The following is a 27,143-nucleotide window of genomic DNA, read 5'->3' on the forward strand; positions in this document are numbered from 1 at the left end:
TGAAAAAAGTGCTTATGCCTCACAAATTGCACAATCCAACCTGTAGGACACCTAACAATTACAGCCTCAGTTTCTTTATCCCAGCATATCTGTTTTTGGAAGCCCACGACTACCTAAACTTACAAGATATAGTCCAGACTAATTCAGTAAGGGCAGAATTTATCTTACCTATAAGTCTCAAAGTACGTTTCAACACGTGAGTTGATCACTCTACCCTCTCCTTACATTCAGAGGAACAGATAATCACAGGGCTCAAGTCATATAACCTATAATAGGTGTCCTTAAGGCCTAATATTTCAAGTCCCAGAAGATGTATTTCATTCCACTGACTATAAAGGAAGTCTTGTCAGCTAGTTCAGATGATAAAATGCAAGACACTGTTAATGACAGATGCACCTAGAAGTTCAGAGAAAAATTCTATATACATGTTCAGAGTTTAAACAATGTGCAGGAAGCAAGACTAAAAGCCAGCAAAATCTAGATCCTGAAAAATACTGAAATTTTTCAGGAATCCTGAAAAAATTCCTTTAGGATTCTTTATTCATTATTTATGAATTAAAAAATCCTGAAGGGGGGGGGGAAAGAAAGAAAGAAGAGATGCACAAGACCACCGAATTAGTTATCCAAGTTAAAGAAATACCAGTGTCAGCACTTCTTGCATTTGAATGTCTGACTTCCAACTTAACTGTTTTTACTCTTTTCTGTAATATAATTATATACAGGAAAAGCTTAAATAGTAACTTGCATCAGGATAGACTGATTTAAGACAAAACTGTACTTCACCTGTCACTGCTTCTGCGGGCAGGGTGATAACTGACCACAGCAAGTAGTCTCTGAGCTGGAAGAGACTGGAACTACCCTCATAATGGTGTCAAGTTCAGCAGCAAACTAAGTAAGCCCATTTTCTTGTACATGGAAATAGGACAGGAATGCATCTAATTAGAAACTACATCCTGACTAAACAGGCAGTGATTCCCACTGAAGGACAACAATAATACTGCCTTAACTGTTTTAATGCAGAGAAGTAACTATATGAACACAGCTAAAATGCCATTACAGCATAACACCTCTGAGCCAAAACTAAGCCACAGGACCTTGGCTACTGTGCTGCTGCTTATACCATCAAATCTTACATATTTCTTGAAGAATTTGGCAGATACCAGTAAATTCATCCTGAGTAGACTAACTCTGAAAGGACAACTCATGTAATTATGACCATCAATTTCCAGGCGTATTATTTTAACCAATATGACAGATTTCATAGACTACAAAAATTTGTATTTGACAGAAAGCACAAACAAACTGGCAAAGCTTGGGGCACACATAATTTGGACAAAATCATGTTACAGAAATTACAGGACAAGTTTATATCTCTTCGAGAGTTCAAATATTTGAGGACAACTTTGAAGGTAAGTAAATATGAACATTTTCTTGACTTCTAGCTTAAGAATTCTGCTGTACCGTAGTTGAACTTCTTGTACTTCTACCTTGGGTTGAAGAAAAACAAAGGAGAAGGGGGTGATATCAAGAAAGTATGCAGCTAATCAACAGATGAGGTCATTTTACCTGCTTCCCAGCAAGAAAACAAAAAACTTGTTTCACAATAGTCCTTCTCTCAATGTGGTGTGAATTGTTCCAACCATTACTAACCAGAAAGTTCTTTGGACTTTCAAATCAGTGTTCTGGATTTGAATCTCATCACTTAGATGCTCTCACAAATGAATCAGTGTACAATGAGAAACACTGTTCACAGGGAAAAATTTTACTGCTTTTCCCTAATATGAATTGCTATGAAAAGACAACACAGAACAGTAAGCATAAAAATGAACTCAATGATTACTGCAGAAACTACTGCTGTTATTTCAGACACAGGAGTCACTCTGTTCAATGAAGCTACAGGAACAAAGTGAGTGATCCTCCAATGAAAGATCTTTAAAGCCAGCTAACTTTACACAGAAATAGATAAGCCTTACTGTAACTCAGTATGCTGGCTCAGGTGAAGAGGGAAGGAAAGCAGGACAGACTGTATACTCCAGAGTTTTTCTGTAATAGTTTCAATTATGCAACTTGTAAGTTACTAAAAAGCAGGTAAATTTGGTTTCTGATAGAAGAAAATCTAGAACAGACATGTTAGAAAAAGTCTAAAAATGGATGACCATTTTATTAGGAGCTAAACCTTGGTTAAAAAGCAACAAATACAAGTCTTAAAGTGTTAACACTAAGAACCTGATTACATTTGTTTCACTTAGAAGATGCCTAAGTTAAATACATTTTCTCCATATTACATAAACATGTGTTTTAGACAATGAAAGGAAAAAATAATAAAATGAAACTTTTTAAATCTTACTACTAAAAATTTAAGAAGCATGGTACCTTAATGACACTGGCTGCAGATATAATTGTATTTGGATCCAGCACCTCCACGACAGCTTCTGGAATTACCGCCTTCTTCATGCAAGACATGTCAAAGCCATATACATCTTCCCAGAAAACTAGCTTGTCCACATGTTTATTCATATCCCCCACAGCTACTAGACTAATGGTGCATGTATCAGGATAAACTGTAACAACAAGAAACAGAGTAGTGAAATTTTTTTTGGACATGTATAAAGAAACATTTAAGGGTTTTTCTTTTCATTTTGTTTTTTAAGTGATTAACATTTTAAAAGAACAAATAAAAGAATTGATTTCTGTTCTGGTAAAAGACAGCTACTTTATTTTCTGGAGTTCTACTTCTCCACAAAAGAGATTAGACACTGGAATTTAATTTCCCCATGTTACTCTGGTAACAGTATTACTGTTCATGAGAAGGTATCTCTATAGTTGAATCCCACTGCCAGGAACGTGACCAGAAACTTGCTGTCTGACGAAAATCATTTCAAACATCCTATTCTGGCTTTTCTACAGAGACTGCCCTGAAATTTATTTAATAGCTGCTTGCCAGACACCCCAAGGAAAACTCAGGTGAGGGTTCTGCAATAACAAGAAATCTTTATGAAAAGACCTTATTCCAGAAAAGGTCAAACATTCTTAGTCAAGTGTTTTATGCCTGATTCTCATCAGCTCTGGCCGATACATACCTTGCAACCTAAGAATAATTTCTGGCTACTGGAAAAGATCACACACTCTCTTCTCCTATGAGCATCCAAACACTATGGAAGTGACCCAACAGCCAGAAGAGAACTTCCTCATCCATTCTTCCCCACAGTTTTAGGATGACTGCTACCCTGTCTTTACATCTGTGTTCTCCCTTCTCCCAAGAATATCTTCAGAAAGATATCTACTACAGATTTCTCAAACAGTAATGGAAGACTGATATTCGCCTGCCTACAAAGTTAGTCAACCTCTCAGCAATCCACTGAAGATTGGAAAAGTCACAAAGAGCAGCAGCTATGAATATGGCTGTCTACAGGCATATAAAACAGCACTGTAGTTTAATGCATTCAAATAGTAAGAAAAACTCACTTGAAGGCTTACATTTAGCCAGGTTTCTTTCCACAAAGGAATTTACACTTTCAATTTTTAGTTTTCAGGCTTCTAAAGCCACACAAATGCTTCATCTAGCTTTATCTAGCTTCATCTAGCTTCAGAGCAGGATGCTTGCTACTAAGCACCTTTTTTTATTGATACATGAATGTGGCAGTGTTAATAACACTGAAGTTTCTCTTTTCCTCCCAAAAATCTGGTGAACTGTAAAGTTGATTTTGTCTTCAGTTCTATTTGAAGTTGTAGCTTATCAAAATGAATATGAAGAAATCATTGGTATAGCATGGTAAGTCAGAAAGGAAATGGTTTTTGCCTTGTAAAATACTGAAGATAGAACTAGTAAATTGCAATTGTACCCTTTACATAGTGAGAGTATGTTTAGCCTAAAGAAATAATTTTATGATCTTAATAAAAAGGAGACTTCACTACAGAAGCTTTTTCTTTCATATAAGAGATTAATTTAAAGTAAACATCAACCTCTACCTTTGGAATGACTAGTTTATACAAAATGCTAGCCCACTGTCATTTTTCTCACTTTCCGACTGTTTAAAACAGAGTAATAAATATTGGTAAGCTTAAATTAAAAACTGCATGGTAAGCTATCATCTCCACATTGTAGATGAGGAGCTCAAGCAGTAGGCTTTTTCAGGAACAGCCTACAATTAACTCAACAGAGAAAAGGCAATTTGATGAGAATCAAAACAGGAAGGCATCCAAACTGTCTTGTTTGAAATCACTTGGTTTCAGCACACCTGACAGCCAGCACCACCCGCAACAACCACCCGCAACAACCACCACCACCACGTGGTATTAGTATTTGCAAGCTGTTCCTGGAGCCATCAGTAAGGGTTTTCAGTTTCTCAACATTCTCATGTTGCTGTTTACTAGTTTGACAACTGCACTATATCAGGTTTTACCTCCCAGCATTTCACACCTTCAAGAGCCACCACTGACTCTCCAAAAATTAAAAGACAGTATGAAACAGGCAACAACAGCAAATGACTATAGCCTTTAAAAGAATATTTTTCATGGAAATGCTCTTGGTAGCAAAGGGTGTCGGGAGACCATAAAAGAGGAGTGAAAAAAGATCTAAGTGCCCCTAGTTACAAAATTCATAGGAATATGCTGGCAAGCTAGTGGTGACGAAACTGCAAAAGGAAATGGAAAACACAATAAAAGAGTGAAATACTAATTTTATAACATTCCTTCCTTGGACTAGCCCACATTTCTGGGACATTCTGTTAACAGGAAGAAGTTCATATGTCTATCAAGCATGAAATACTAGACGTTTGAGTGTGACTAAAATTAGTTTTTATTAAATCTCTTTGTCCAGATGCCAAATTCTTGGAACAGCGGAACTTATGATTGATTATACAAAGCATTTAAGAACAAGCAAAAAAGATAAATGCTAGAGCCCAAATTTCATCTTCATTTTTTGTTTAACTTATTAACAACAACAGCAAAAAACAGACAAAGCCTGCTCTGACTTCAGAAACAGGAATCCAATTTCCACAACCAGGACACAGGCAAAAGACTACAGCAATATATCAACTTCCAAATTTACAAACCCAATCATGTCTAGAAACATACATTATATTGATGTTTGACTAGAAATGTAGATGTGTTGATCTAAATATCAGCCTAAACCATCTAAATATCAGCCTAAACCATCTAAATACAGAAGCATTTTGCAAATATTCGGAAAAAAAAAAAAGTACTTAAAATTGCATTTTTCATTTCACCCATTATCCTTGATTCTCCAAAAACAAAACCTTCTGCTCATTCCACAGCACTGTCCTGACAGACTTGTCATTCTATTTTTTCTGATTAAAGCTGTAATTAAATAATTATTTCTTCTCACAGGTTAAATTAACAAAATGCTGATTAGACAAAAGCACCCACTCAGCAATGCTTTCACAGATTCGTAGTTTTGACATCTGTGTCCTTCTCGACTCAGTGCCCAGAAATCATCTGTCACTAGTAACAGCTCACGTGGTAAATGGAGTATGATGGGAAATCCATTACCCCTTAGTAATGCCTCACAAACTTCAGGACCAAAGGGTAAGACAACAATCCTCTGGATATGTAGAAATAATTCCAAGTGAATACCGTCATTATTTTGACGTGACCAAGCAAAAACAGTTACATTTTGAGTGATGCCTTCCTTACCTATGTCACCCCCAACCACTGGGCACTGCACTCAAAGTGTCTGGAAAAAACACATAATCAACCAAGTAACAGTTCCAAAGAATGAACCAGATGGGTCCTGGGCAGCAAGAACTTTATGTTCCCAAATAAAGCTATTATATACCGTACACATTACACTACACAGTTTGGCATCATCCACTTCAGTATGCCAATAGACTAAGTCAAAGTAGCTATGATAGGACTGACTGAACACAAATCTGGATATTTGGATTCTATTCCCAGCTCAATCACTGAAAGGTTTGGGCAAGTCAAGGCTGCTTCTATTGCTTTTCTCAGCTTTTAAACAGTCCCTAGTACAAAATAGTACAAAGTGGCTTGTGACAAAACTAATCTTTATAGCAGATTTGGGAGTTTCTCTGGTAAGTGACACTTCACCTCAGAATGAGCCTTTAGTTATGACTCAGCAGGATCTGGACATGCCCACAATTCTGCTGCTATTCATATACACTCTAAAAGTGTCTGTCTTGCTAGACTTAAACTGATCCCTGAGCAACTTTGGCAAGAGTCTCAGGGACAGCCATTTACCTGCTATACAAGCTGGAACAAGAGTAGTTATTGTAAGCATCTTAAGGCAACAGTGACTGTACAATACAGCATGCTTTGTGGAAGGTGGGGGGGGGGGGGAGAGAGAGAGAGAGAAAAAGAAAAAAAGCATAAGACGATTCTCAGACCACAAATGGTTAAGTGTACTGCAGAGCCAGCACATCATTTTCCCGCAGAGAAAACAAAAGTAGCTCAAGCCACTAGCAAACTTACAATAGTACCAACAGATTCCAGGAGAACAAGATACAGCTACGGTTGCAGTTTCAATAGAGGTTAAAAAAAAAATTGGCCCCTTTGGGAAGGCTTGCAAGAACTAGCTAAACATAAAATGACTCCTTATGATCTTACAGGATGCCCCTTTAATAATTATACTGGGATGTATAATTATGAGCATATACCTACACAGACCACACCACAGCTGGATTCTAGATCTGACGAGATTATTCTAACTACTGAAAACAAAAACCTCCTATTCTATCACGTTGCTCAAGTGCTTTTCTAAGTATTTTAACACATGAACAGTAATCTCTTGCTTGTATATTTAGCTTTATAACCAAATGTTGAACAATTCCTTAAAAAGGCATTTTTTATGCTGCACTCTGTAGCATACAAAGCTCTGCAATCACAGTGAAGCACTGCAGTGAGAGCTGTTACATAGTCATTAATCCAATCATTAAGTCAGTGTAGTGAAACTAACTGTGTGCGTGGTTAGCACAAAAGAGAAAAAAAACACACTGACGACTACGACTGAAAAGGTCAATATGAAATACAACACTGACAGAGGAATTAAGCGAAAGGAAAGCATATGCAGAACTAGTGCAGAAAACAGCATCACAAGAGTAATAAATATTTACAGGCATACATACACTGCTTAAGATGAAGCTATCTAAGCTACTTAAAGGATAAAATCAACTACTTCAAAGTAAAAGCTTGTTCTTTTGTCACTCCTCTACCCTCCAACTATAAAGAGAAAGTATATTCCTATGGGGATAGAACAAATATGCTGAACAGTAACAATGTAATTCCCTTAGTTACCACACCTGGCTTTCTGTGTTTGAAATGGTACATCCTCCACACCCATCTTCCCTCCCAGCACAAAGCACCCTATCCGTTTTTCCTCTCATTCATCTGTTTTTACAGTGGCTTACTCAAACAGTATCAGAGACTGAATGAATAAAATTTGTTTTCCTCTCTGTTGATAGTTTTTCATTCCCCTTTATCTTCTTTGGCTGATTTACGTATTTCCTAACCTAATCCAATGTTTTAGAATATACAGCATTTCTAAAAAAAAGCTAGGCACAAATACTGATGTTAACTAAGCCAAAGAAATTGTGTCTAATATTGATGCATTGGTTTGCATTGTTCAGGACTCAAAAGAGAAAAAATACTGACAAGAAAGTAATGACTTCTACCATTTTCCTAGTAGAGATAAAACCATATTGAGACAGACTCAATGAATGTATTTGAACAAATACAACCATACTTGCATCTCTTAAGAAGAATCAGAATGAAAAGAATTGTTGTCTGTACCCAAGTTGAATTAATTCGTTAGACATATCTTCTACAATGCAAGCAATTTTATGGGAAGTTATTTGCCAGCAATATTAACTATAGAGTTCAAAATATTTTTCTATTGGTCCTAAAAAATATTAAAATAAAAAATAATAATTAAAAAAACCACAACATTTTCCTCTAACAGTAAAATCCTCCTATCTTGAACAATACCCACTTCCACCACTCACCAGCCAGAAAATGCAAAAGATTTACCAAAATTAAAAAAAAAAGTTAATACTATGGAATTTGAAAGAAATACTAGAATTAATGGTTCAGAATTTTAAGCCAAATTGTCTAGAATTAGGAAGAAATTAATACAGAGAGTATACTACCCCACTTATCGTTTTTAAAGCAAATTTTTGGGGGGAAGTAGAGGAAACATTTAATGTTGGTGACCATCAGCAATGAAACATTAAACTAGTACTACCCACAGATCTGAATCCATTTCAGAATATGCATAGTTCCATTTAAGCTTCTTCTGAAACATTCACACTCCCTATATCCCACTAATTTTAACTCAGTCAATATAATCCAAGATCACAACCACCATGTCAATCCTTTAATTGAAACCTTCCTTCAGATTTTCTTCTGCATCAGATCTCCTGAGTGCGGTCTACATAATTTAGCAATTTGGACTGCATCTTCAGCCAAATCTCTCTCCTCTGAACTTTTATCCCAAACATTTACACCAGCTGTGGTGAGAAAAACAGCAATTTCCTATTGTCAGCTTCAATGCTACTAACTACAGGAATATTTATACAACTGTATTCTTACTGTACCAGGCTCCTGACTCCTACTGGTCAAGCAAGGCTTACCATCATTTTCTGGTTATCGAGCCAAAAGAAAATCCAGAATGAAGACAGGCATCTTAGCATCAGTTAATGGAGGAAAAGACAACAAACACTTCCATAACTTTTTCAGCCTTAACTCACGTAGAATTTGGACCAAAGACAAACTGGAATATGCACTTGGATGACACTTACGATGTGCAAGCATGAAATGTTGCATAATTAGGTAGAAATACATGTTTCACCAAGCACATACAGGGTTTTTGCTGGCTAATATAAAGACTGAGGTTGGCTTCCCGAGGCTGCAGTAGTCTGCCAAAGCATCCTGAAGAGTTGGGTAGGCAAGAAAATGCACAGAAGGGTAAGCTATTACTAAGTTTAGCACTGTTGGGTAAATAAGAGCCTGCCTGAGGAAAACAAAGAACGTGATACTGACATTGGTGAATGTGCACTGCGGGGGCATGAGACAAACTGTGATAGACAGCTCAGTTCCTACCACTCCCAGTTCAGTTCTTTGACTGAAGAGATCAAATTAATACATACACGTATTTGCTGTGGGCTGCTAGTTTTCTGAATTGATTTTTAAAAATCTACATTAAAACACCATTTCAAGCATTGAAATAAAAGCAGAGACAGGGATTTGAGGGTGGAGGGGAATGAAAGCTTTTCTGAGAGCTGCTGTTTAGCCCCATGGATTTTGAAAGGTTTGAAAACCAACACTGTAATTTGGTTAAAATGAAATCCTTGATTGTCCAGGCAGGCAAGATGCATTCTCGTCCAACCCTGTAAACGGATCTAGGAAGAATATATACAGCATTCCAAATTTAATCAGCTGAAAATTAAGTATTACTACTTTGGGCTAACATCCTAACTCCTGTTATTAAGGAAAACAATGTCTTGAAAAAGAAACATTTATTCTTAAAAGTGGAGTTTCTCCATTTGCTGTTGGAGATTTTTCTTTTGGTGGGGGGGGGAACTGTGGGAAGAAGGAGGGAAGAAAAATTTAGATGGCAGTTCAAAATAAATAAAATACTCTTTATTCTTAAAAATACCATCGACTCGAAACCTAGATACCCCATCTAATGCTCTTCTATTACCCATACAGCAAATTAATGCCTTGAAGCTCCTACTAATGGAAACATTTTTCATTTAGACTGGCAACTTTCTCATCCATGCATAGCTTATTCTAAGTCTCTGAGTTCATTTGGTTTTCCCCCAGAGCTAAATTTATAAAAAAGAATTATGCGCACCAACCTGAGCCTCCCTCTGCCAGGTACTTGTCCTTTGCATAAATGACAGAATCCAGCATAGACTCAAAGAGAAGGAAGTAACCCTGTTTATAGAAGAGGGAAAGAGAAAGAATTTAGAAATCATTATAATTTTTTAACCCATGTAGCATATCTATTCAATCTACAGGTAAATTTGATTGATAGCTTTTTGTCTGAAAAGCTTTACACACTTAAATATAAGAGAGTTTAAGAAGTTATTTGCCCGTAAATTTTAGTAAGAGCCAGCACCTAATGGATTTTTCAACAGTAAAAAACCCAATATTTTCACTACAAAACTTTAGTTACATAAAGTATCATCGTTGGTTTCCCAAACTGCAAATATCTAACACCTGCTCAATAAACTGCAGGCGATAAATCCATCTATACCAACAATTATCTGATAGAGTCCTATAACATTAAACCAGAATAAATTAAGTATACATACAGGCAATTTTATTAAATTTACATTTGCTTATAAGAAAAGGAAATTATGAAAAAGCATGCTGTGAGAAGTCCAGAAGAACTGAAAAAGCTACAGGAGTTAGAAATCAAATCTACCTCAAACTCCAAGTGATAAAACTATATGTATTGATTTTATAGTATTAATTTTTAGCTGCCATAAAAAAGAAGAAAAATTAAGAAAATTTCTTCCCACTTAGAATTGCAAATAGCATTAAAGTTATTGTCAGAGAAACATCAGAAGGAATGCATCTTTGCTGCTACACGTTTGCAACTTAGTGGTGCCCTGCATTGGCTTAGATACTGCTCACAAAGACAAGTGAAAATAAATGATATATCAAAGACACAGGTTCTCTACATGTTCTACATCATTTAGCAACACCTGAATTTAAAATATTCTCAGCATAAAAATGGTTAGAATTAGATTTGCTTAGTTTTTGTGGTAAATGTTGAGATTAATTTTATACAATGCTAATCACACCGCTATAATTGTTTAGAGTAACTTACTGCGTGCTTTTAAAAATTGAGCCAGCCATTTTCTAAAGCACAGAGCCAACATAAATAGCAGCATTATATCCACTTATTTTATATTTAACATCCAGTTTCTCCACTGTTTTTAACTAAACCACAAATTTTTAAACAGAGGTATATAGCCATTTATTTACACATTCATTTACAGTTTTATTTTACATCCTTCATATTTTGCAAGTTTGAATGATTCTTATCCTTACCAAATACTATAACACATTTCATCCACATACACGTTCTCAAGATGTCAGATCAACAGAGATGAATCACACTAGTGTATATTTTATACTTTCACTTGATGTCCTAATACTCATTTTTTTCTAAAACATAGTTTAGCCACATAGTCTGACTTATCTGCTGAGTGGCAGCTGGAAAGAACATATGGAACAAAAAAACACGGGAAAACCCAGACTTTGGACTTGCAGTTCTACAACCGCAGTCAGCAGTGACCAAGCAAAGCAAAGCTCTGATGATTTTTTTCTTCATCTTTCCTACACTTCCACATTTGTATAACCATAGAACTATTTTTCAAATCATCATGCCATACTAGTGTAGATAGATAGCACTGCCTGGGAACTTCATTGCTAAAGGTACAAAGTTTATTTCAAGTTTATGACACCTTGGATGTTTATCTCGTCTATGACTCCTGGAACAAAAAACTTTGCAAGTTCAGAGTTAATTAGAAATATCACCTTCCACACTGCAGCCTTCAGAATTAAACCCAAGGAAAAATAGAAACTCAGAAACTTGAAGTATGTCTTATAAGCATTCAGCAAGAGCTGTGTTTCTAGAACAAGTCCCAAAATGCACCTTACTGCTTTGTGAGCAACATTTTTTGTAAGCTTTGCAAAATGGTTAAAAAGGCCAGGAAATCCTATCGCATCGGGCAGAGATTATTTTATAGCCTACAGCAAACCAAAGGCACAGAATGGAACCATAGGGTTTCTTTTTTATTCTTATTCTTGCAGTTTTAATAGTAGAATATATTTAGTTCACAGAAATCTTTTCAGATGCTTTTAAGGGAAAAATGAGAGGTTTGCCACAGTATTTTGAATGCGACCTCCAGGACACACCCTAAGAACAGTTAACATCTTTTGGCTGAAGCTCACAACTGTTGACACAGCTAAAAATATTTATATGTGTGTGTGTGTGTGTGCGCACGCACACACAAAATTCTTAGCTGTGAATATACAGTGTGTAAATATACAGTGTGTGTATATATAGTAATATATATATAAATATAATATTAATATATATTATATAGTTGATATAGCTAAGAAATTTGAACTCATGCCCTAATACTTGGTATGGAACTAGTAAAACAAATTGTGGTACTGCACAACTACATAAACATCATTCTCCCTTTAAGAGATTTCAAAAATATATTAGCAGACAATAAGTTACAAAGTGACATCTTTATGGCTTTTTATTATTTATTTAGCTGTCTAAAATGCCTGTCATGGGCAATGTTTGTCAATCAAGTCTAAGAAGTACAGCTGAAAGACAAAGCTCCTAACCAGAAATACAGTTAAATTCTCCCTGCCCTTTCCCTGACCTTTCCACTTTGGCACTTTGGGGTTTTTTTTTCCACTCCTCAGTCCCACATTCCCCCCAATGCAATATAACATTCCTGTGAGTTATATAAACTGTCGTTGGTACTGAATCAAGTCATTTATTACCTATACCAAAACGTTTTGCTCTATGCGCTGTGCTCATCTGCAGTGTAATTTAGAATGTAATTTCACAGGCTGCTGCCTCACCTGTAGGGGTGCCATCTGGAAGGAGAATTATACCTGACATTTTTTCCCCGTGATGCTATGGGGCACTCTCACTTCCCCACTGACAATGTTCAGGGTTTTGTTTTTTCTTAAATGTGTATTAGCACCTTCAAAATTAATTACTGCAAAGAGATGCCTACTACACAAATCTGTGAGCAGAATATTAATAACTCCATCTTGCTAGTGGCTAAACTAAAATGTATAAAAGATAGCATGTTCTCTGTTAAAGACAAACTCAATGCATGGCACACCTTAAATGTTATGCTGTCATATGATGCATTTTCTACTAAAAAGCTCACTGCTTCTCCCTACAAAATGAACAGAATGTTCCTTATTTTTACATTTTCAAAACTTAACGGATGTGGAGTGTTCTTCAGCTGTCAAAAAGCAATATAAACAAACAGATTCAAACAGTAACAGAAATGCACAGAAGTCAGAGTTACTCCTTTAAAGCATATGTCCTATGCTAAGTCTGTCCAAAGAATCAGCTATCAAAAATACCCACAAGTCCAATGACAAGTCTATATTCCAAGGAATGCAAATACCATCACATATCCCTTATTTCTGTATTTTGTGTTTTTTAACAGTATTGTAACAGGCTCACAAAACTTTTCTGGCTTCATATGATGCACTGTTATTTTTTCTCTATTATTCAAATAAACTACACCACTCCAAGGTAGTTATTTTCATTTTAATTCAAAAACTAGGTAAAAATATTTTACAAATGGAGCAAAACCTACATATAGGAAGAACTTCTAACATGAGCACTTCAGTATTCAGCATAATATTCTTCACGGAGAAAAAGAAATTAATCTCTTTAAAGGTAACAAGACACAAGAATAACATTTAATTCAAAAGAAGTATGCCTATGTGTGGCGAGGGCTGAAGAAAAACGCTTCTCTTCAAAACAGATAATTTTAGATTGAATATACCTCTTCATGTATGCTTATCTTATCTGCTCAGATCAAATATCTTATTGGAAACTGGTTTCACCTTTACTTATGATCTACTTATGAGTGAAATCCATGCATATTAAAAATTTTTTTTTTTAAAGGGGCATGAGCATGCTCACAATCGCAAGAATTGGCAGAATTTTTAGCATGTAAGGACAGAACTGAGAAGCAATATTTAACTAATTCAATAAGCACATTTTATTATATCAAATTTTAATCTTATTGTTTTTTGCAACATAACTGGATCTGGTCTGGTACCTCAGATTCTGTAAGGCCCAATACTGAATATTTAATGAGATGCAAGGCAGCTATCAAACAACTGGCCCATAGTGTGGACTTTACAAAAAAAAAAAAAAAAACAAAAAGAAACCCCACACCGTATCAGTGTAAAGACTGTGTTAGTTCCTTAAATGAAGTTTCTAACTACAATGTCTCCACCGGACTGCAGAGTAGAGGAAGTCACAGAGGGTAAAACAGACTGGACAGGTTCTGATTTAGAATCCAAAATGCAATCCTGCATTAATAGACACACAAAACTGACAGGGCCTGCCCAGTTCTGTGAAAAATTACTTTTACCTTAACAAAAAAAGAAAAAGTGTCCAAATCCATGACACATCTGAATGAGAAGCAGCAGCTACATGTGAACTCTTCTGCGTGATCTGCGGCAGCCCCATTTCCTTCACACTTAGTCAGCCTTTCTGCTGCTCAGAGCTGGTGCTTCATGTATGATTTAATTCAAAAAACATATTGGGGAAACAATTCACTACTGTCAGAGCAAGCATAGACATTTCAAAACCACAGCTTGATTTTATTATTATGCACACCCCATTGTGTCCTAAACAAATGTGAGATGAGTGAGAACACCAAAAGGGAAGATCTGAACAGCAGAAAAGTGACGTGCATTATTGAATGAGGGCAAATATAAAAATATTTTCATGCAAGGAAAGATAATTCCCTTACTTTACTGTAAGGGAACTAATGTATTCAGCTACTTAAGTATGCTCTCTACACACCATAACAAAAAAAAAAAAAAAAGCAGGAAAACCTCAATTCTTACGTAAAATAGTTTATTGTGTTATAGAAACAAAACACCTGCACCTCCAAATATTAATGGAATTGCTATAGAAGGTCAAGACTGAAGAAAAAATAGTAAACAAGTGTTAAAAAGCATCACTGCATTCTATCCATCACAGAAATGGGGGAAAAAGGAAGGAGGGAAGATTGTTTTCGTTATTTTATACATATTCATTTCCTAGTCCTTCTGAACAGCAGGAATACCTTCCAACCCATCAAGATATCATTTCAAAATTATCTAATTAAAAAAGAGAGAGAGAAAGAGAGAGAGAGAGAGAGAGAGAGAATTTTTCAAGCAAACTCAACTTCTAGTTTTATATTCTTAGCTACAGAAAATAAAAGCATACCAAGAAAAAAAACTACACAGACACATCTGAGTAAGAATTAACATTCTGGAAAAACTGTATATATTTGGGGGGGTTTTGTACTCAATTCTTTCAGTAAGCAGCCTATGAAGTTTCCAATTACATTACCAAAACCCATATGTGTAATAAAACAATCACTTTTGTACATTGATAGCAAATACTCTCCTCCCGCCCAGCATTCAATTTAACTGAAAACTAGTTTCAGCACTTTGCATAGCAGCTCTCATTTCACACTTAAGTACTGTATGTAAAATTACTCTAATTACTGTAAAACATCATTGCTTCTTTAAATTCTATACCTCCAGGGAGAGGGTGTAAATGTGAACCAGCCTGTGAACAAGTCTACTGTATGTTCAATTCAAGCTAACATAAGTACTTCCTCACTAACCATACAAGCAACATAGCATTCAAGTCAAAATTCTAGACTTCCACTGAAATTTGTGCATTTGCAAACCATTTGCAGATTGAATCAATAACTGACAAGGGGTTTTATTCATTACACAAAGGCAAAAACAAATCACTGATGTGTATTCAGAAATGTATTTGCATCAGATTGCCATTAGGCAGTGTATACAAATATTCATTTATTTTATTTGCACCTTTGTTTATACACACAACTCATTTAATTCTATAACTTGAATAAAAAGATGAAAGATTTGCTTGTAGATTTCCCACAATACAAGCAAGCAGGCAAATAAAACTGTTGTTTTTTTCAGAGGCTGGTACCTGTGACCATTAACAGTAATTGAAAGCTCCATTAAGGCTTTCAAAAGTTTCACACATCAGAGCTCAGCGTAACTAAGCAGGATGATGCATCAGAAGACTACAGCCCTGCTACAGAGTACCGGGCAGGAAGCCTCCATAAACCTCCATAAACAAGGCCAGCAGTAAGATCTGGTACAGAATTCATGCATGTTTACATTCAAATATCTGTCTCCAAAAACTGTAAGACTGCTTCCTGTAGAATCAGTTTGGTTAGAAAAATGGGCCATCACTTAGCCATTCTTGTCTTCTTTTTTTAAGATAACGTGGTTCACCAGGTAGAGGTGGCTCTGTGGTCTGAAAAGGGCACATTCAGGCCCTTAATCTTTAGCAGTCTGCCTTTCAGACACAAAAAGAATTGCTTGTAGCTCATCACATCTTCCCATCTTTCTGAACAGTTTACATACTAGTTTTAGTAAAACACTGAAATCAGGCAGATGTTGAGCTTATGGTGTGATTTCAAAGATGCTAAACATGAACATACTTCAGGTCTCACAAACAATGCATTTAGCATTTACCTCATGGCTAGATTAGCAAGATCGCTGTTCCCTGTCTGCTAATTCCTTTCATAAGCAAAAAATAAATAAATAAATAAAATAAAAAGCTACTGAAGAGACAGCTGCTCATTCTTTCAGCCTCCAAACCTGGAATATGACAAAACCCTATTCAGATAGCACACACAGGTTTATAGATACCTGCACATATATACTTACACACTATGTGATATTTAAGATGCTTCTCCCATTCTTGCGTATTTTAGGATAACAAATCTAGAGATGAAAGAAGTGAGGAAAGCAGTCTGTGGAGAGCACAGGCCACTTACAGAAGCAGGAGAATGATCATCAGAATTCATTTACGTTTGAGATGCTTATAATGAAGTACTCTATCTTTTACAACACACTGCTATATATGCCATTTTTCTAAGACTGCTCTAGAAACATTCCTGATGAATGCTGCACTATCTCGCCATCTTCTATTCTGCTGCTTCAGGCTTGCTTTTATTTTTCTGGTGCTCCATGCATGGCTCTTAACAGCTTACAGGGTCTTAAATGCTGTTCTGTACAAAACAGAATGAAGCGATGGCTCCACAAAGGGGTTTGATGCTTACTAGCGCAAAAGCAGTCTGTTTTCTTAACAGAACAGCAATTTTTCGTATCTTTTTTATAAAGAGAAAAATACTGTTCCCATTGGAATTTTCCTGCTGGTCCATACAGGTGCTCTAAATGAAGAGCTGAAAGTGGACACATATTGAGTTCTTTTTGGTGTCCATACTTAGCATTTACATTTTCAACCAAGTGGTCGATTAATTTTCAAGCACACACATTCTCATATTAACAAGAGATTTCACACCAGTCAGTAACACGTAGGGGAGAAAAAGTAAAAAGCAAATTCATGCACTAGTGAAAATGGACAACATGAGAAAGCCAGACAAAGAGGAATCTTCATTTGCATCCAGGCAAAATATTGTTTCTCTCTGGGCCGTGCTGGAACAGTCTGCACACTGTCCAGATATCAATCTTACTTCCATAGCATTGTCCTCTTTATCTCTGTATTGCAGCAACCTATAAAAATGCTAACATTCCTAATTAATAATTCCTAATATTTAGAATACCTAATTAAGTGAAATGTACACGGCTATACAATTATGATATTAAAAGGTAAATCAGCACAGAAATGGGAAACACAGATCATTAAATACCTCACTTCTTACATGAGCTGCCTCTCAAAAACCCCGATTTCATCATAGAGGCATCAATTTACAATGTGACTTAAGCTCTTATGGGCCCAAGTCATTTTAAAACCAGATCTTGGGCTCCTGAATAAGAAATATGTTTTGGGGAACATTACTCTCGGTGCACAAATTAGGCAACTGATCAGAAGTCTCTCTGAAAGAACTATAATTACATTTCAACAGTGAAGTCACTATGCTCTCAGAAATCACCAAGCATAAGGCACTGTTTTTAAACCACCAGTGCCAATGGCTTGTCTGCTTCGAAACTAGTGAACTCAATGGTAGATCAAGCTCATGCTTCAAATAACATGAATTAGACAACTAAGGCATAACATTTGCAGACTTCTGAAATGTGTAATATAAAAAACATAGAGGAAACAAAGCTAAAAATTTATTTCTGTATTTACCTGGAAACTAATTGGATACATATGGATTCCTAGTGCACACGCGATCTCTGTCCCAAGGATCCAGAAGTGCAGAACACCCTCAGTTTGTCAAAAAAGTAACTCTGAAAGCAAGTTTTCACTACTGATGTTAAATTTGAAAGACAGAATTTCTTTAAGTTTGAACAGTGGGAACCAGTATGAAAAAACTGTTTTCTATATGGAATGCCGAAGGTCTGGGATATAGGTGGAGACCGAATAGGAGGAGTCCACAAGAAAGAAGTCAGAAAGGGTGTTTCCTACCACACTTTCTAGGGACCAGACTTATTCAGCTGCTGTGAAGTTCAACGTGACACTTGGATTTCTTTATTAGAATTGTATGGCAGGTAGCAAGCACAACCATGCAACAGTATTCAGCCAGCACACAAAAGGAAGACAACTGTCCACTACTGAAAACCTGTGGGTTCCAGGCAATAATGGCTCATTTACACTCTGTATCATACATTTCCTTTTGGCTATCATCTTTATTACATAATTTCAAAATCAGTTATTCTACTCTTATGGTAAAAAAAAAAAAACACAACACAATCAATAGTAACACTATGTCTTCAAGCTTGTGTCTACATCTTCATGTATATAATTAGCAGATTGCTCAGCCTGCATGCTCCTCACCTCCAGTACCACCTTTCTTGCTTAGTCATGATGATCTTTAGTCATCTTCATGGACTAAAGCATTTCACCTATCAGAATGATCTAGCTAGGTGACCAGTACAGAGTTTCTTCATCACTTTCGCCTGAGCAGCTACAGTATTATTTTTCAGGAATAAAGAAAAAATTTCTGTATATTTGCAAGCTAATTACATAACAGAAACCTACCACTGTGCCCAAAACAGCTTAACTGTACCTTTATAAACTTGACTTGAAACAACATGAACAAGAGGGATCAGGAATTACATTTGAGTACCATGTAATCAAGACTGTCATCACATCTCCCATGTTTTCAAAAATGCTTCTGCAAGCAAGACAAATTTTTGGTAGAACGATATAATAGTAGCACTTTAAGAATAATTTTTCAAATGAAATAAAGCAGTGCATTTTTTTTCCTGAAAATAACTATTTTGAAAAGAACATTCATGCACCTTACCATCCACTCAGATATAATTACATCCACTTTTTCCAAAGGCAGATCTACTTCTTCAATTCTTCCTTTGACTAATGTAATGATATTTTCAAGATTATTTAACCTGAAAGTCACAGTTTAAACAAGTTAGTTTGTATTTCCATTCTATTCTGTCAAGAGAGATATATTAATGTTTACATTTTGCACTCCTTCCCCCATAATACTTTCTCCTTTAAAAAAAAACACAACAACAACAACAAAAAAAACACTAATTTAGACAGCACTAAGATACTTCTCAGTTATATTTCAGAGGGAATATTCCTGAGTTTCCAAAAATTGCAGCAGATTAACTGCCAGGCAAATGTGGCAGACAGTAGATCTGTACATCTCAGATGTGCTGTGCATGCAAATGCGCAGACATCAGAACATGGAGAAGAAGGCAATTTAAAATGACTCTGCTCTTTATTCAGAGTTGCTAGTTCCCAGTTCTCCTTCTTCGACCCTTCCAGAGTAAGTCTATAGTGATTAGAGCCTACTCATCACACTAGGATAGCGATGGAAATTAGCTTCCTTAGAAAGCTGTTTTGCACGATTTGTTTTTTTATTAAACAAAACCAGCTGCAAAGTCACTGAGAACAAATGTTCCCTCTAGATCAATATTACAGTTATTCCACAATAAAGGCATCTTCCCCATTGTACTTCTAGCCAAAGTCATCCGCAATGTTTAATAACAGCAGTCATCAGGTATAACCTCTTATGCAAGTTACAGCATAAACATCCTGTATAAGGAGCAAGATGCTATGATGTGACTACAGTTTTTGAAATAAAAACTACATGACAATGAAACTTCTAAATAATTGAGTGCTTGAAAGTGTAGTATTTTTTTCCCTTGGCAAACCATATCAATCTTTCTTGCATATACCATTATCATAATAGCTATTGTTAGAGAGGGCAGAGTAAGTATTCCCACCAATGAAATTTATCTCTCCACTGCAGCTCTTATCTCTGCCCCTTCTCTCTCATCCTGATATCTTACTCTTACAATCTGTCTGACTTTCAGTGCAGACCAGTAATCACATTAAAAATTCAATCTAAAAGACAATGGGAGAAAGATCAGAATGAAGGGAGGGAAAGGAAAGGGTCAAAGGGCAACTTGGAACATGCAGGCTATTGGAAAGATCAGTTAAATATTCTCTACACAGGACAGTCTTCTGTTAAAGCAGTAACAATTTACCACTAATATCATATTTACTGTTGTAAATAGAAGTCTTTTTACTACTAGGAGAAACTCCAACTGAGAAATAAAATATTAAAGAGCTGTCACCCACACCAGTATTTTAAGAAAGACAAAAAGGATTTAAGGGTAACTTTCTAAATTACCATGTAAAAGGACATGATCTAAAACAAAAGAAAGTTCATTACATACTTATTTTCAATTGTAGAGCAGTATAACAGTATACTGCTTACACATTTTGGAAAGACCTCAGAGACGCTGTTTTGGAAGTATACTTCAACTTTCTATTCTATTCTAACAGTGACAAAAATCAAGTCATTCATCACACTAGAAGTTTTATGGGTGGCTATTCATATTAAGAAAATAAAAAGGCAGGCAGGCAGTTAACAAATTTACCATGTAACCTTGGGGAAGAATCATACCACTCAGGCCACTTACTCCAGTTTACCCACACACGTCAGTTGTGCTGTTTCTAATAATTACTAAAGCACTTCAGAAATGAACCTGAATTCTGGGAGGATCAAAAGCTCTTGAGCACATACTTTAATCACAGGTGGAGACACACTACAGAAGTCATTTTTAAACAGCACCCATTCATTTAGCATTCCATTAAATATTTGTTACTCTGTTGCAAGTTTGTCAGTCATATTCCTTCAGGAAAAGTAGGTTTAACAAGACAAATATAAATTGTTTTGATGTAAATTGAATACTTTAATGTGAACTGAATTTTTTATAGCAGAAGTTACCTATGAATGTGTAGCTTTAGTGATGGTTCACTGCATATTCCAAGTGGTCATTCATCACTTAGCAGGTTAAGAGTTTTGATTTGTTGTTTTTCTTAAAGGCTTGTCCTTTTCCTCACCAAAAGTAGTACAAGTGTTAGCCAATAAGATTATTCATCATGATAAAAGTATGTCATATAGTACAATAGAAATAAGATGCCATTTGTGACAATCCCAAATTCCTCAGTATCTACTGACTTTTTTTCCACAGCTGCAAAAATCCATCCACCTCAGTTATCAGCACTACACATTTTCACCTACATTTCTCATGCTTCACATTAGAAACTCTTTACCTTAAATGTTCAGATGTCATTGCTTCATTTTTACATATAGTTCAACATAGTCTCCCATAACATCCTCTACAGCCAAATTAGTGAAATGTAGAGTGGATAAATGGACTATTAGATGGGTGGAAAGTAAAGAGACCACCAGATTCAAAAGCTTGTGATAAGCAGGAGGAAGTGTGACTGGCAGCCTGGTACTAGAGGCACCCCTCAGGGGTCTATGCTAGGCCTGATACTAGTTAATATCTTCATTTGTGATGTGGATGATGGGAGAGAATGCACCCTCAGCAAGTCTGTGGTTAATGTCAAACTGCGGAGGAGCAGGCTGACATGATGGAGAGCATGGATGCTATTCAGAAGAATGTCAGATTGTAGAAACAGGCTGACAGGAACCTCAAAGTTCAACAAAGACAAATGTGAAATCCTGCACGGGGGCTGGAATAACCCCACAAAACAGTATGGGCTGGGTGCTGGCTGATTAGAAAGCAGCTCTGCTTGCTAATCCCTGCCCTCCCCACTGAGAGGCTTTCTGAGGAAGTTGAACATAAGTCAGCAGTGTACCCTTGTCATGAAGATGGCCAACTGCTTCCTGGGTCATATTTGCAAGAAGGTAGCAGCAGGCCAAAGCAAGTGAACATTCTCCTCTATTTGATACTGGTGAAACTGCACCTGGAGTTCAGAGAGTCCAGTTTGGGCTCCTTAGTACAAGACATACATTGCCATACTGAAGCAAGTCCAGTGAAAGACCTCCAAGACAACCGGGGACTGGAGCACACAATGTACAGGTAGGGGATAAGAGAACTGTGTTTGTTCAGTCTTAAGAAAGGAAGGTTATTGGGCAGATCTCATTGATGTCTGCCTCTACCTAGGGAGAAGGTGTAGAGAAAACAGGGCCAAGCTCTTCTCAGATTTACACAGGGACAGGATGAGAGGCAATGGACACAATCCACAACAGTGGAAATTTCAATTAGGTATTAGGAAAAGAATAAAAAATACTTTCAGAGTGAAGATAGTCAAAAGGAGACATGTTTTCCAGAGAAGTTCAGACAGAAGTGGCAATGTTCAGAAAGTGACTGGACAAGGCCTAAGCCACCTGCTCTAGCCGAGCCTGCTCTGACAGAGGACTGGACCAAAAGCCCTCCAGGGGTCCCTTTCACCCTATATTATTCTGTGATAGTTTACATGGTGCACAGCATCTTAGTAATTCTCCTGGAAACAATTTTTCTCAGTGACGAGAGAGAGAGAGAGAGAGAGAGAGAGAGAGAGAGAGAGAGAGTGTGTGTGTGTGTGTGTGTGTGTGTGCATACGCACCTGCTTTAAAAAATTTGTTTTTTTAAATGTAGCAAAATATTACAGTGCAATGATAATCACTTCCCAACTATCATGAAAACCAAAGGACAGTATGTTTCTTTCTCTATTAAAATAAAGAAACAAAATATAGGGGGTAAGCAATAAGACATTTTACTTCCACAAAGAAAGAATCCCTTAAATATACCAGTGTACAGAAACCATACTAGAAAATGGTTTTCCACAAGCAAAAACTAATACCATATAATTATAAAATCTATTAGCCAACAAAGAAAGCTTCATTTCATTAATAGAAAAAAAATCAAATAATGCCCGACTTTAAAGCTTTCACTTTAAAAAGATCACAGTTCCAATATGAAGATCTACAAGAATCTAGAGAACTAAAAAACAACTTTCACTGGATCCATCTTAATCAGAACTTTGTTTGATTTTTAAAACTCAGTCACATCCTCTAGGAATACGCCTGCACTGTAATGTTTGTTGCCTAAAAATTTACAAGCTTTATTTCCACTTCAAAGTTCTACCAGTAGGAATATCTAAAAGTATAAGAATAGAAAAAGCACTGGGAGCAGTCAGTTTGAGCCTCTACAGCATGGTAGCACTGGCCTCCACACTAGAATCAAAAGAAGGGCCTAGGAAATATTTTGCCTTAAGCAGAGCCCTGTTTAAATTGCCTCCATCAGAAGAGCACTCAAGATGACTGCTCATCAAAACCTTCGTTAGGTCTTAGGACAAAGAAAGGTCTCAGGGAATGTATCATTTCACGCATCTTCAATAAAAGAAAGTGAGTGTTAGCTGATCATTAACAAGTACCATTATTTAAAAAATAACTATTTAAAGCAATATTAATTTAGCATACTATCTTCAGAACTTTTCCCACCTAATGATGTCCATTGCCTGATAAACAATTTCAGATTGGTCAACTCCGATCACTTGCTTTGCACCTGCTTTTGCAGCAAACATGGAGAGTATTCCAGTTCCACAGCCAACATCCAAAACCACCTGAAATGAGTAAGACAGATTTATTTTTACCTCAGTTTATTTCTCTCACTAAGATTTTTCTACATGTCTTTTTCTACATCAGGGATATACCCTATTCTAACAGAAGAAACAAAAGGTAGCATCAAATCTTACCATTATGTCCAGCGATATCCAAGTCAAACTGCATATATGACCCCACATACTTTATTGCCTTTTACAGATAAATAATGAAGCAGACTAGCTCTAGCTGAAGATGAACTCATTCACATGAGGGGAAAAAAAAAAATAAAAGCAATTATTTGGGCAACTACTAAAAAGTTACACGTATAGGAAAGATCGGAAATCAGAGCCTGAAGAATTTTAATATCAGTCAGTCGCTCAAGCTAACAATTAAATCCAACAATTATTTGGGAGGAACTGTAAGTGGACAGGGCTGAGGAACATTTCTTCCTACTTATTGCATGAAAAATTCTATGCATTTTCATTTTATGTTCTTTGTAAAGAATTCAGGAATTCTCTGCTAGAAATGAGCACAGTCCCTCAAAGCAGCTATGATTCAGATGATTAAATTTCAAAGTACTGACTGGTACAGTTTTAACACTTCAAAATATTTTCAACCTAACACCTTTCAGAATCAAAATAGGACAAAAAATCCAGGAAGCTAAGATCCTTCAGTTCTCAGGGAAGAAAAATAAGCTTCAGGAGTACACTTCATTTAAAGTACACTCAGCAAAACAACAATACTCATGCAGATGCTTGTTTTCGACATCTCAATTATTAACTACTGTAGTAAGACTGAAAAGTGTAAAAAAAAGAAAAAAGCAAAGAGACTAAGAAAATTCTGGCAAATATATTAGAGTTTAGTTGTCAGCGCTGCTGAACTTCAGGAAGTAGATATTTTATCTCAGCAGCCACTAGGCAGTCCTCAATATCATAAGAATAACAGTGTAATTTTAAAATGCATGTAATTTTTAAAATGAAGATCATGTAGTCCAATACACTACTCAAAGTGTGGTCAACAAGAGCAGGTTGCTCAGGACCTGTCCACTCAGGTCTTAAATAGCTCCAAGGATGGAGACTCTACAACCTCTCTGGGCAAACCACCCCCATATTCAACCACCCTCAGAGTACAAAAGAGTTTTCTTATGTTTAAACAGAATTTCCTCTCTATGTATTTCCTGTATCTCCATTTCTGCCCATTACCTCTTGTCCTATCACTGGGCACCACTGAGAGGAATCTGGCTCCATCCTCTTTACACCCTCCCATCAGCTACTTACACACACTGATAAGATTCCCCCCTGAGCCTTCCCTTCTCTAGGCTAAACAGTCCCAGCTCTCTCAACCTCTTCGCGTATGACAGGTGATCCAATCCCTGATTCATCTCTGTGGCCCTTCTCTGGACTCACTCCACTATGCCCATGTCTCTCTCGCACTGGGGAGACCAGAACCGGACCCAACGCTCCACCTGTGGTCTCACCAGTGCTGAGTACACGGGAATCACCCTCCTTAGACCTGCCAGCAACGCTCTTCCTAACGCAGCCCAGGAGGTCATTGGCCTTCTTTGACGCAATAGCACATTGCTGGCTCATGTCCAGCTTGTCCACCAAAAACCCTGGCTCCTTTTCTGCAGAGCTGCTTCCCAGATGGTCAGCCATCATCTTGCACCAGTGCATGGGGTTTCTCCTCCCCAGGTGCAGGACTTTGCATTTCCCTTTGTTGAACTGCCCAAGTTTCCTGTCTGCCAGTTTCTCCAGCCTGTCAAGGTCCCTCTGAATAACCATCTGACATATGATGCATGCCTCCCAGTTTTCTCTCATCTGCAAATTTGCTGAAGGTGCACCCTGTCTCATTGTCCAGCTCATCAACGGTCTTAAAGTCGAACTTTCACTCAATATATTTAAGTTTTAGAATTAGTGCTTAAAATTTTTAAGCACTAAACCCCAAAACTTTCTGTTTCCTCAGTAGTATGTACAAGCATTCATATTATGCAGAGCATTTAAGATTTAACACAATGAGAAGCATAAAATAACCCTTCCTTTCTCATATAAGAGATACAAACAGGATGGTAAGCAGAAATTACTAAAATAGTCCTAAGATAAAAAAATCATCTATTAGAAAGCAGCACTTAGATAAGATAGATAATAACTTATGATAACAATTTATTTCACTGGTTCCCCTTAGCAGATCTGCCATCACTGTTGTAAAATGGTCTTTATAGCTTCCATGAAATGAATTTTTTTTCCCAAAGACGACATCAGATCACTGTAGAATCAATCCCACAAAACACTGACAATTATAACCCAATTTGACAAAATATTTCAAGGCAATAATGTATCCAGCGGACAAACTTTCTAGCCTATGAGCTATTGAGCAGTCCTGCTTTGGCACAACAGAAACTTGCAGGTGCACTTTTAAATTTCATCTGACATATAGCATCAATTTAAATATCTGAATGCTCTGCACATTAGGTACACTTGCCTTGTGTTACATACAATTCTATACATTTTGATGATGGATACAGTGCAAAGATACTCAAGCCAGCATGAATAAAAGCAGCAGCACAGTGCAAGCTAGCTTGTGTTGTGCTGTACTGCACTGAGAAGCAGTGAGTGAAGACTTGACTGCCACCTGCCTTCATAAAGTAACTTACAATCTGGAATCAGACTGTAAAAAAAACAAAACAAAAAAAAAAACAAAGAAAACCCCAAACCATCTGTGCAACATTTTCTTTCAGCATCTTGTGTGAAGGCCTAAACATGATAACAGAAGTTCCAGACACAGAGTTACTTGTTTCACTTGGACTCTTCACAGCTACGTTCCAGTAGAAGTCAATTCTATGGCCCACTCACAATGAGCTTCCAGTGTGTAGCAGCTACAGTCCCTAGGCTGAAGTCTTCTGGAGGCAGGAATAGAAAATAAAAGCCAATGCTCCTGCAGCTGTTGAAATCTCATACCCTTTCACGTCATCTGTTCTAACACTCTACCCGTGGTAGTTAACAAAATTGCTGAGCCGTGAAAGCTGGAAGTCAGAGCCAAAAATAAACCTCTGTGAAAGAATGATCTTGATGTACAGTTGCATGAAAGAGAGCAATCACCACAAATGAGAAAAAAATCAAAACGGACACCACTTTGGACAGCTGCCCTGGTCACTTAAAAACCCAGATGGAACTCATCTAGCCTTAGGCAGGGGATGGGGGTGGCCAGAAAGGCAGGGGAGGGAAAACATACAAGCTGGAACACATCTGAGAAACTGAAAGACAAGCAGAATGATCACCAATTAGCCTAAGGATAAAGGTCTACAGCTAACGCATTCTTGCAGTGATCACATATGGCCTCTCACCAGAGATCTGGAGCAGCTGGACTGATGATTTGGCTATATCATAATACATTGTAGCATCACATCCTCCTCTTCTGCAGTCAAAGCAAAATTGATATTCTACTTTTAGTAACAGAAGAAAATACTTCAAATTCAGGAAAGCAGGAGGTCAGGTAATTTGGCCAATTCAATCTATTCCATCAATGAACTTTTAATAGAAAAGTTTAAAAACATAT

The 27,143-nt window shown here is 36.8% G+C and overlaps 1 protein-coding gene across 3 annotated transcripts in view; it reads right to left on the minus strand.

Moving 5' to 3' along the window:
• The window catches only part of PRMT3 (protein arginine methyltransferase 3), a 68,980-nt gene that overhangs the window by 27,406 nt on the left and 14,431 nt on the right, over positions 1 to 27,143 (minus strand). For 2 of the 3 annotated variants that reach the window (XM_067296247.1, XM_067296246.1), the window contains exons 9-12: positions 23,490 to 23,611; positions 19,026 to 19,125; positions 9,834 to 9,912; positions 2,374 to 2,561 (exon numbers count right to left, since the gene is read on the minus strand). In XM_067296247.1, the coding sequence (XP_067152348.1) occupies positions 2,374 to 2,561; positions 9,834 to 9,912; positions 19,026 to 19,125; positions 23,490 to 23,611 (489 nt within the window). The remainder of the gene's footprint in view (positions 1 to 2,373; positions 2,562 to 9,833; positions 9,913 to 19,025; positions 19,126 to 23,489; positions 23,612 to 27,143) is intronic. The other variant, XM_067296248.1, reaches the window with a different exon arrangement.

The sequence above is a fragment of the Apteryx mantelli genome, chromosome 4 (assembly GCF_036417845.1).
Source record: "Apteryx mantelli isolate bAptMan1 chromosome 4, bAptMan1.hap1, whole genome shotgun sequence".
Lineage (NCBI taxonomy): Eukaryota > Metazoa > Chordata > Aves > Apterygiformes > Apterygidae > Apteryx > Apteryx mantelli.